This window comes from Ascaphus truei, chromosome 6 (genome assembly GCF_040206685.1).
Source record: "Ascaphus truei isolate aAscTru1 chromosome 6, aAscTru1.hap1, whole genome shotgun sequence".
NCBI lineage: Eukaryota > Metazoa > Chordata > Amphibia > Anura > Ascaphidae > Ascaphus > Ascaphus truei.
Window position 1 is genome coordinate 84206501 of NC_134488.1, and position 12371 is coordinate 84218871.

Here is a 12371-nt window from a genome sequence, read left to right on the forward strand (position 1 = left end):
ATAGATTCATTCCTTCAACTCCAGGTCAACACGGATTATGAAGTCCTCAAGTTAATGGAGGAACTAAAAAAAATAAAAGATAACCAAAAGGATCAGGAGAACAGGGAGCAAAGGCAAAACATCAAGATTTGTAACATCGCTGAATCGATCTCAACAGAAAACCTTAACCTCTACCTGAACAGATCATTCACATCAATAGATCCAGCTCTGGAGGAATGGGACTTAAAGATGGACAGGGTGCATAGGGCTCTAGGCCAGGGATCCAAGGACCCGAAAAGAAGAGATATTATAATCGGACTGCATCATTACTTGACTAATGAACATATTATCACCTGCTGCTAAGAGAAAGGGGACATGGTCTTAGAAAATTCCTCACTTTAGGTCTTTAATGACCTATCGTGGAGAACTGTTGCCAGGAGGAGAGGTCTACAACCATTAACTACCCTTCTGAGGGAGAGAGGTATTCGCTATAAGAGAGGCTTTCCCTTCAGTTTAACTGTACAAAGAAATGGTATACCGCATTCGCTGAGAATACCTGAGGAGACCGACGGATTCTTGAATAGCCTGGATATAGACCAAATGGGAGAAGGCAGAGCCCCGTCTGGAGCACAGAGACTAACAGGAGGTAAAACACTGGACTAGATGCCGACCCTGAACCCTGCTCAGACGGACATAAAGATACGACCCAGCTTTGCCAATGGGCCAAATATTTTGCCCTTCCGAGTCTCCTTCCGAGGGGATGGATTATCTTAGATTTTACAGTACCTATGAAAGGACACTTTGAATAGTAGCAGAGTTTCAGGAAGACCCCAAAAGGACCATACTGGCCATGGGAGGACTCAACCCTCCCCCCTCCTCCACTTGCTCCGCTCTCGGTTCGCAATATAAACTTGTGCCATACAATTCAGCTGCCATTTTTGGCTGTGCTGATGTAACAATCGTACTCACCACAAACCGGGCCCGAGCCCCAGGGCGGAAGTGGGGATATGAAAACACTGACCTTAGACCACAAAGCCGGTTCTGGGTTGCGTAGTCCATAGTCAAACATAGCCAGGTCAGGGTTGGAGAGTGCAGGGTAATCCATAGACAAGCCGGGGTCGGGGTAGGCGGCACAGGAGCGGAGGTCGCGGTCACAAGCCGAGGTCGTCATCAGGAAATCTTGGGTGAAGCCGCTTCAGCGTAGAAAGCAGGAAACTGGAACTAAGCCGTGTCAGAGTAGGGAGCAGGAAACTTGGAGCCAACCCGCTTCAGTGTAGAAAGCAGGAAACTTGGAGCCAATCCGCTTCAGCGTAGAGAGCAGGAAACTTGGAGCCAAGCCGCCTCAGCGTAGAGAGCAGGAAACTTGGAGCCAAGCCGCTTCAGCGTAGAAAACTGGAGTTAGGCCGCTTCAGCGTAGAAAGCAGGAAACTGAGCGGACCTGCTACAGTGTAGCAGAGTTTATGAAAGGAGGGAACTGGAGGAGAGGAGGCCATGGGGAACCAGGAGTGCAGACACGCCACAGGAGACGCTGAGGACATCAGCGAGCTGCTTCAGCGCGGTGGAGACGAGACTGCCAGGAACAAGGAGTAGCACTGAGGCTACCGAGCAGGGAGGCCTTGGAAGCAGGAGGTCAGAAGGGAGAGACACAGGCACAAGGAGGCCAAGCCAGGCCAAACAGAAGAGTCTGTGACAAGCACAGTTACTTGCAACAGGTATTGCAAAGTTTATGTCCAGCAACTTCCTGGGGGAAAGGTAGCAGCTAAATAGCAAAGGAAGCCAATCAGGCCAGAGCTGCACAGGAGGCATCAAGAAGCAGGTGATACCTGATTGCAGGTTTAGGGAGGGCTTGTCTGGAAACTGAATAGCCCTGTAAGGGTGAGTTCCAGCCAAACCCAGGAGCAGAATCCTTACAGCTGAGCTGTAAGGGACTTGAGAAGCGGAACAACTAGAGTCTGAACCTTGGAAGCTGAGTCTATGGCCCAGTCCGCTGGAAGCTTAAGACCTAATGAGGGACAAGGGAACGAGGAAATACCCAGTGAAAGTGTGGGGCAACATTTCTTGGTTAAGTTGCTAACCAGTTTATCCTATATCTCATATATGTAACATTTTACCAGAGTACAGTTATGTTCAGTAAGTAGAGAATATAAGAAGAGCTAGAATTACTTTTGGTAGTGATTCGTCTGCTTTTCTCTCTTCCCTTTCTCCACTCCTTTCTTTGGATCTAGAATCCATATACTCAGAGTTATGAAAAGGAATATTCTCAACTACTACATAGAACATATGAATGCCTTAATCCCTTAAATGTTTAGATAAGGCTATGCTGGAGAATCCAATGTTAAAAATATTCCCTGTTTTTGTTCTACATTTTATATTATACGATTCACATGATCCCCACCACAAAAAAATGACAATGGTGGAGAAGAGGGGGCATGTAAATCAAGAAGGGAGGATAAGGAAGAGTTATAGTTCAGGACATGGTTGTTGGGGTCACTAGAGTAGCACAGAGAATAGAGGTAGGAGCACAAAGTGGAGTCAAGAGCCAGTATGTTAATGGAACGCAGGTCTCTGCAGAAATGAGAGTTAGATGGTGGTGGAGGAAAGGAGAATTGAGAGCGAGTAAATGAGATGAGGTGATGGTTAGAGAGAGAAAAAAGGGGGAAATGGAGAAATCAGAGAACAGTTTTAAGTGAAAATCGGTTCCAGATAGCATCCATTCTTGTCCATGGGGAAGGTCAAAAGAAGAGGATAAGGAGATAAAGCAGGGCAGCCCGTCAGATGAGTCATCAATATGGCAGTTGAAGTCCCCAAGGAGAAGGGGAGTGAAAGAAGGAAAGCCAGGATTCAAAGTCAGAGAGAAAGATGGAAGGGGAATGAATAGAGGAAGGTGGGCGATAGATGACAGCCACCTGGAGAAGGAGAGAAGAGAAAAGCTGGACAATGTGAGCCTCAAATGAAGAGAGAGGAGGCATAGGAAAGGGCCGGTAGCAGCAGATGGAGGAGAGTAGCCCCACGGCTACATCCCATCCATCAGGGCAAGGAGTGTTGGAGAAAGAAAGACCACCTTAAGAGAGGGCAGCTTCCAGTGCAGAGTCAGACTGAGAGCCAAGGTTCAGTTTTAACAAAAAAAGAGCAGAGACTGAGACAGAAGTCATGTACTGAAACTTGAACAAACAATATAAAGTCCCCAGCGCTAAAGTCCAAGATACCGTGATCTTATAGGCAGTCTCTGGTATTTAAGATAGTAATTGGGCTTTTGGTATAGATGCTTCAGATGGGATAATGTCCTTGTAAATGGATACACCGTCTGGAATGACAGATACAAGACACACTTGATTGCGCAGCGTATTTCTGCAATCAGAGCCCTATCTGAGAGTGAGAGGAATACTACTCACATAATGGACGCCAATGCAGACAGTTGAGAGGATCTGTGCTTGCTCCCCTTCTCCTCTGCTCCTCTCACGAACCCCACGTGGAGACTGCTTACTGGAGGCGACCTCAATCTTCAATGTCGTCAGTGGTTAACTCGTTGCGAATTCCACCGATATGTGACAAGGATAGGCACAATATAGTGTAGTATGAAGTGACCTTTATTAAACTAAAAACACTTACAAATGATAAAAACACTCACATGGTGCAATACTGGACCGTATTGCTCAAAATGCCGTCCGCAGCTTGTATACCCTTCTGCCGCAATGGAGAGGATCCCTGCACACTGACACGCTGTCGACTCGGCGTGTGACATCAGTGCTGCCGGAGGCTCTCCCTGGGGTCAGGCTACGGGTGCTGAGATGGCTCAAAGGACTAAGCTCCTCCTCCCTACGCGTTTCGTGACACGTGGTCACTTCGTCATGTACTGAAACTTGTTAGAAAGGGAATGGGTATCCTAAAGGGCACAATAGAAATGGAGAGGGGAGGGATGTAGGCCGGGATGTATATGAGGTTAGAAGGGTTAACACCAAAAAGAGGACAAGTTGAAAGTAGGAGGTGAAGATGAGAGTATGTAGGAATTAGACAGAGCCCAGGATTGGGCGAGATATCCCCATAAGAAAAGGGGAGAAGCATGGAAAGAAACAGGAGTGAGGAGGATTTGTAGGTGTGTGTTGTAGGATTTTCAGCCAAAAAGAGCTCGAACAGCCACTTTGCCAAATTTCTATTGTTTCATGAAAGTTGAGCAACAAAACTTGTAATACGATATTTGGATTTTTTTTACACAAGATATTTTTGTTAAATCTATTTTAAGATAAACATAGTGAAATATTAGTATTTTTTTATTACGAGACCATAACTAACATTTTATCTTTGATGGTTACTAAAGATTGATAACATTCACAAGTCAGTCTGTGAAACCTTGGTAGAAGAGGAATAAAAAAAGGCAAAAGAAAAACAAGATGCACATCTTCAGATAACCACTGCAATTTACAATCAAGGGGCCATTTAAGAAATATGGAAGAATCTTACAGCATTATCAGTGACCAGCACTTACTCTGCACTCTGATTGCCTTGTAGTTATTATTATTTACTCCTTCAGTATTTGAGAGGCCTGCAATGCATTGTAAATATTGCTGTGCAGTCCGTGAAACACAAGGGGTGCTGCCTGCTACATTTCGACAATTGAAAAGATGTGCCTCTATAATTTAGGCTATTACAATCTCCCTTACATATGCTCTCCTCAATGTTACTGTTGACAAAGAGACACCTGTATCAATAATCTTTTTAACACAATTATCGACCCTAGTTGTAATTCGTTCATCTATATTTTCTGTATGGATATTCCTTATGAGAGGCTGATCTTGGGCAGACAGTACTGCCTTAGGATATGTAAAATGATGAATACAAAAGGAGCATGAACAGTTGGCCAGTAGTAACTGCCACGGGTGCTCAGACTTCCACAAGGATCGGAGTTCGCTGAGATAAGTAAAGAGCTGGCACTCCAGTGGACTTTTGGTGTGAAGGTTTATTGAGAGGTCAAGACAAGGGTCCAAATAGGGACCGAAACATTGATCTCTCAACAAACCTTCACCCTTCCCCCGAAAGTCCACTGGAGTGCCGGCCCTTTATTTTTCTCATTCTGATACGTAAAACACATCAGCTCAAACCCGAACACCTCTGGCAAATATCCTCAAACGTTTTTTTTTTTTTTTTTTTGTGCATCAAATCCTACAGAATTGATGCTTCATTGACTTTCTCTAACGATATCCAGCACAAAGAAAGCTTGTAAGGGGGCAATTCTATATCTGCAAAAGCTGCCGTTTGGGCCCTTTTCGGTCAAAAATGCCCATAGACTGCAATGGAGATTTTTAGCTGAAAACAGCCTAAACAGAATATGGAATTATATATATGATATGGAATTATATACGCGTATATGAAATTTACCCTATGTGGTTATGGATCTGGGACTTCAGCAAACACGGCCTCCAGTTTTTCATGTGTTGATTTTAAAACCCTATAAAGCACTAGGTTTCAGATTCTTGCTGCTTTTAAATAAACAATAATACTTACACTGTAATTTATCTTATTCACCAATTGAATCACGTTGCTGCTTTAAATCTGTAGCCTTTCCATCCAAACATAAAATAAATCCTTTTAATATACCTTATTTCTACATAATTTTTTTGTATGAAGTACTCTGGATGTGTTTATAATATAATAGCAGTATCCACCTCCTCCTTCTGTAACGTCACGAATGTGCAGGACAGTCTAACGAGTTTGAAAGTATTTATTTTGTGGCCCATTTCATAAAATGTATTGAGCGAGTGGGAAAAAAGGATTGCTGAATATTTTTAAGAGTGTTTTGATTTCCCCAAAACATCGAGGACATAAAGATTTAATTTGTTATTTTATTTGGCTACTAGAATAAAGGTCATGCAAAGTTGGAGATAAACATATCCCCTTGTTTATAACATTGCTTTCATGTCTGAAATGTAATATACCTAATCAGAATTACTTTGGCTTTGAACAGCTGCAGCAGAAGTACAGTAGTTCTGCTTTTAGCTCAGACAGAATGCAGGCATGAGAGCTCAAACACTAGGCAGGAATGTGATAAGGGGCATATCAAGCTGCCAATGTCTTCATATTTATTCTTTTACTCAAGTCACCTCGGCAAATACTGATTATCTCAAAATAATAAATCAATACCCTCTTCTCTGTTAAATGTGTTTGTGGAACCAGAATTAATACCGTTTACATTTACATAACTGGAATACTGCCATCATTGGCCCTTGGCCCAGCACTGTTTTCTCAAGTGTCCATTTTCTACAGAAACAAAATGGGATTACAAAACAGAGATTGTATTGAAATGTCACGATAACATGGGGTTAGGTTGGCAATACTGTTACAGCCCACTAATGCAATGAAGTTCACTTATCAAAATTGTTGGGGAAAACTATAAGAAGTATTTTCCCTTGGCACATACAGCTTCTCTGTATCAATTTATTTTGCTTTATATACATATGACATATGTCAATAGGAGTTATGGCAAATTTAGGTGGTATTGAAACATGTATTAAGTATATGGTTGCCAGGTGGCTTCTCCAAAAATACTGGACACAATGGGGAAAGATGCGACACACACACACACACATCTCACCTCTCTCTGCTCCATGCTGGTTCCTCCTCCCCTTGGCCCCAGGCTCCTGACACCACCTCCTGATTGGCTGCTGCTGGGTAATGCAGCCAATAAGGATGGTGGAAGCTGCCCAGTCCCCTAGTAACAGCCCTGCTGTCTCCCTGCACGGGGAAATCCCGCAGCCTTCTAAAACGGTAAGGTCACTATGTCCAGAGAGGCAATACCAGACGCATACATGTCCAGTATTACCACAAAGTTTTTACTGGACAGTATACAAATATAGAACAGTCCCATTCAATACTGGACACCTGGCAACCCTAAAGTACCTTTTGCTTCTTTGCATTATTATCTATTTTTTTTCTGCCTCTTAGGTACTGTACAGAGAACCTCTTTTTGGTTAAACATGTGTGCTAGATTACTTGTTAAATTTGTTAAACTTTGTTACTTGTTAAATTGGCTATAACTAGGAGCTTAAAATGTTGCCGTTCTTCAGAACAAACCTGAGTAGTTACAATTTTTTCTCTAAATTGTATCATCAGAATAAACCTCTCTTTGTGGCAATACATTAACACAAATCTATGTTGTAACGAACGCCCCTATTTGTGAGCACATGACTGTGTATGTGAAAGAGGTTAAAACATCCAGATATCCAGCCGACTCACTCCCCTCCCCGAGGACACTAAAAATGAACCATAACTACCCAAAAACAATCACACTACACTTCAATTACGCTGCCGCCACCACCACCAAGAATAATTTAAAGTCTTATCTTCAGGAGTCCTGGCCCACTGTTTACTAGAAAAATGTAATTAACACAAACACAATGTAGCAAAATGTGTCCGTAAATAGTTAATCTTTTCAAAAAGGTACTAGATTCAATTAGAAACCAAAGACAGTACAGCTGAACCCCGTTATAACGCGGTGCTTGGGGTCCACATTTATCCGCAATTTTTTTTTTTTTTTGAACACTGAATTGAATGTTTTCATATACCATATCTTCTATTAATCTGCATGGTTGGTTTACAATGGGAAATGTAAAATTCTATATCTGTCTGTAATTTGTTTTCCTAGTTGTCAGTACATTACTTATGTTATTTATAAAATGTTATACCAGGAAGTAATACATTGAGAGTTACCTCTCGTTTTCAAGTATGTCCTGGACATAGAGTTAAGATGACAAATAATACATGGTTGCAATACATAGTTACATAAGTGAACAGGGTATACATTATTTAAAAGACATTTCATGCACAGTTAGAGATAGTATCTACAGTATTATAGCCGTATGTAACTCATATTAAAATATGAGACAGCTTTAGTTTTGAAAGAACTTAGACTGGTGGTGGCTGTGAGAGTCTCTGGTAGATTGTTCCAGTTTTAGGGTGCACGGTAAGAGAAGGAGGAGCGGCCGGATACTTTGCTGAACCTTGGGACCATGAACAGTCTTTTGGAGTCAGATCTCAGATGGTAAGTGAGGAGCTTGTTCAGATAGAAGGGTAGCTTGCCCAGAAAGTATTTGAAGGCAAGAAAGGAAAGATGAACTTTGCGCCTAGACTCAAGAGATGACCATCTTAAAAAAGCCTTTGTGTCTGCTCCCATTCTCATACATCCAGATCACAGCTATCATTTACCTTGGAGGTGGACGTATCTGATGTTGGGGCCGGAGCCATCTTATCCCAAAGAAAGTCACCTCAGGCCAGGCTTCACCCCTGCGCCTTTTTTCAATTTTATTTGCTTCTGCCGAGCAGAATTATGACGTGGGTAACCGTGAACTCCTGGCCATCAAGCTTGCTCTCGAAGAATGGAGGCACCTGTTTGAAGGTACGGAGAACCCTATCACCATCTTAACTGACCACAAAAATCTGCTATACATAGAAGGCACTCGTCACCTAGGAGCTCGACAAGCTCGCTTGTCACACCTTTTTTCCCGCTTCAATTACATTATCCCTTTGTACCAATCCGGTGGCATATCGCCTATGCCTTCCCCCATCTATGAGGATTCCTCCAGTGTTTCATGTTTCCCTACTGAAACCAGTCTTCCAGAACTCTCAATTTCCCTACTCTTCATCACCCCCAGCACCTCTACTCATACAGGAGCAACAAGAATATGAAATTCAATCCATAGTGGACTCCAGGATCTCCAGAGGATCGGTCCAGTATTTGGTGCACTGGAAGGGTTTTGTACCTGAGGAATGGTCCTGGATTCCTTATCACCATCTCCATGCACCCGGATTTCTTCGGCGGTTACATCTGAGATAGCCTCTCAAGCCTTCCTGGAGTCGCCCGGAGGTCGCTCCTGAAGGTAGGAGGGTACTGTAAGAATGCAGGAGTTACGGCGCGCTCTCGCCTTACCTCGGACTGCAATCAGGGCTTCCGCTACCTGTGACTCATCGTCGGGACCCGCGTCTGCCGTCAGCGGCAATGTGCGCAGGCACGCATACAACATGCCGCCTAGTACTGAAGGGGAGGGCCCCGCCTCCCGGTTGCGCACGTGCACAGATGGCGCCGGCCCGCGATGTGCGCACAGTGCATGCAATATCCGCCTCCACTCAACTTATCTGCTGTTCTGCCAGCACCTGTCTCCTGCTCCGCTACACCCAATCTCCGCTTGCGCGGAGGACACACTTCCGCTCCGCCTCTCCTCTCATTGGTCCCTCTCTCTCATATATGCTCAGCTGTGCCACTGGCACATTGGCTCGCTCTCCTCTCCTGTTCTCGCGGTCACGACTCTTCTCGACATCTCCCCCTGATGACATCACTGCTGAACGTCCATCTCCAGGTCACAATGGCGTAGGCCACCCTATGCTCCGTCACTTCGTCAGGGGTTATGCAATTTAGCAAATTATCGCGGAAGCCCGGACACTGCCTCGCGGAACCCCAGTGTTCGGAATCACTCGGCTGATATGTCAGTATACTAAAGGTCTACAATAACTAAGCCACAGTAAAGATATAGTACATGAAGGGATGGTGGAATATGTCTTGTTCTGGGTGATGCTGAGAGATCTGGGGGTGTAAGAGTTTAACAATATGGTTAAAATACCTTGCTTCTACCACACTTAACAAGTCATTTTAGCTTTTTTCAGCATACATTGGGAAGCTGTCCATAGAAGAATGGGTATTACTGTATGTAGGCAACTTTAGGCTCATTACAAATAATAAATATTTATAAGAGGGTACAAATACTGTGTGACCTGGTTTCTTGCGTTTATAATTGGGGTTTCACTTGGTAAATGACCCTTCCTCTTCGTTCTTTTAGAAATCTTCAAATACGACACTGTTTTAAATAATTCTGCTTTATTAACCTGTTTGTAATTGGAATGTATTTTTATGCTATTTTTTATTCTAGGGACACAGGTCTCAATAAGAAATTAAGTTTGATGTTCTGTTCCTTTTCTTTTACACAGACACCAGTCAGTAGTGAAGGGAAATAATGGTCTACCTCCAGTAGACCAACTGCTTAAGTTCTTGGTGGACAGTTCTGCTGACTGTGAAGATGTGGTCCAGTGTGCAAACTGTGACTTTGAATGCAAGAAACAGGTGACCTAAAAGATATCAATGCTTTACAAAATGTTGGTCAGGTCACTGAACATTTTGATTGTAGAACCTACAGTATAAAGAAGCACAGTGAAGTAACCCAAAGGCAATTATTCATGTACACGGTTCTTGGAAACAATATTTTAACCTTGTTAGTGTTGAAGAACCTCCAGTCAAAGTTGTTTTGCATTTCAGCTCCTTACGGTACTGAAAATATCAAATTAACTATGTAAGTATGTACATTCTCTTGTACAGCAGTTATGGTATACACAGTGCAGTACATATGTTTTAGGTAAGTTTTAAGGTACAAGTCCTTGCCCACAGAACTAACAATTTAATTTAGCGCCTGAGGCACAGAGATAAAAATTTGTAAAAAAATGATTAGGAACGGATAATGGAACTTAAATAGGGATCCATTGCAAAAAGGTAGGGTTTTACCGAATCATTCTCCCCTGTTGACCTATCTTTCTCTCAGGATATTATAGCAGAGGTTTTTTTTTTTTTTTTTTTTTTTGAAATATGATATATTTTATTACGCCATTAGAAGAAAGAAAAAAAAGACACATTTTTGGCCTATTTAATGGATCCTACAATAAAATACCCTATTATGTGATAATAGGGGACGGATAATCCCGGTAATACTAAAAGGGGAAATCTCAAATATGGGATATCAAAAGTACGTTTTATTTTTTATTTTTTTTTTCAAATGTTTTTATTAGGCATAAATACAACAATAGTTACAAAACAAGCCAAATTGCCTAATCCAGAGACATTTTAACATTTTTTGGGAAACAGAATGACAACCTGAGTTGTCGAGTTAAGGAAGTGCCTTCAGAGAGGGAAGGCAGTGGGGAGGGGAGGGGAGGGGGGGGGGTGGAGAGGGGATGATGGAGTGGGTCTCCATCCTGGCTGTTGGGGTCCCGACCCAGACAGTGACTAGAGTGTTAGCTCCTTCTATTCCTTTATCCCTTATTCTTCCCAAGAGGGGATGGGTTTTTATCTGATTGGGACGGGTTGCCTTTCTCTAGTAAGGAGTATCCATGGCTCCCAGACCTTGTAAAATGCGAATAGGTTTTGTCTCAGGGTAGCAGTTAGTTGCTCCATGAGCATTACCTCACTGATTCTCCTTTTTATCGTTCTCGTAGCTGGTGTTGTTGTTTTATTCCAGGAGGCCTCAATCTCACATCTAGCCGCGGTGAGAATAAAGGAGATTAATTTCTGGTCGGACAATGTCGGTCATTGGCCTGGCCAGTAGGAAGGTCAGTGGTTCAATAGGTAATTCTAGGTCGGTGACCTCTTTTATCAAAATTTGGACCTTGGCCCAGTACTTTACAATTTCTGGGCATGACCACCAGATGTGGACAATGTCCCCTCTATGACCACAGCCTCTCCAACATAGATCTGATGCCAGAGGGTTGATCTGGTTTAAACGTGCTGGGGTAAGATACCAGCAAAACAGGATTTTATAAATGTTTTCCTTAATTGTAGTGCATAGGGAAGTTTCTGAGGCTACCTGCCAGATTTCTTCCCAGATCTCTCTTTCCACCATTATATTCAGGTCTGCCGCCCACTTGAGCATATAGTCATGCTGTGAGGGGGCCGTCAATTTCTCTAGTTCAAGGTAAATGTCCGATATAAGACCTTTTTGGTGGGTATTGACTTTGCAGGGATGTTCAAATTTGGTGAGAGTGGGGAATTCTGGGAATGGGCATATTAACCGAATAAAATGTCTGATTTGAAGATATTTGAACGTGTCCAATTCTCTAATTTTGTATTTGGCCCTCAGACCTTGATAGCTCAGGAGCTTCCCAAGGCTTAAGAGATCGGCAATCGCCCCAATTCCCCTTGTTCTGAGTTGGTCGAGCAGCTTAGAACCGCATCCCGGGGGGGATTTTGGGTTATCGAGGATGGGTATCAGTTGGGAGCTGGGTGAAGACAGGCCATATCTAATCTTACATTTCGCCCAGACTTCCCACGTGTGTAGTGAGGCCTGTAGTTTAAGGTTATGGGCATGTCTATCTCCTCTGTCCAGGCTCCAGAGGCATGCTTGCAAGGAAGACATCTTGGCATATTGAGTCTCTATTTTTACCCAGCAAAAAAGGACTGGATCTATATTCCACATTACTGCCTGCTTTAAATGTGCGGCTAGGTAGTATTTATGCAGGTCTGGGACTCCTAGGCCCCCCCTGGATCTTGATGCCAGCAGGACCGATCTCGCGACTCTGGGTCTCTTCCCCTGCTAAATGAAGTGGAACAACCTATTTTGGATATTTTTCAACTCAGTGCCAGGAAC

General features: G+C 43.2%; 1 protein-coding gene across 1 annotated transcript in view; it reads left to right on the plus strand.

Annotated features, from left to right (window-relative positions):
• RNF207 (ring finger protein 207) overlaps positions 1-12371 on the plus strand; it is a 53007-nt gene that overhangs the window by 10099 nt on the left and 30537 nt on the right. Inside the window, exon 3 of the mRNA XM_075604966.1 lies at positions 9949-10081. Coding sequence (XP_075461081.1) covers positions 9949-10081 — 133 coding nt within the window. The remainder of the gene's footprint in view (positions 1-9948; positions 10082-12371) is intronic.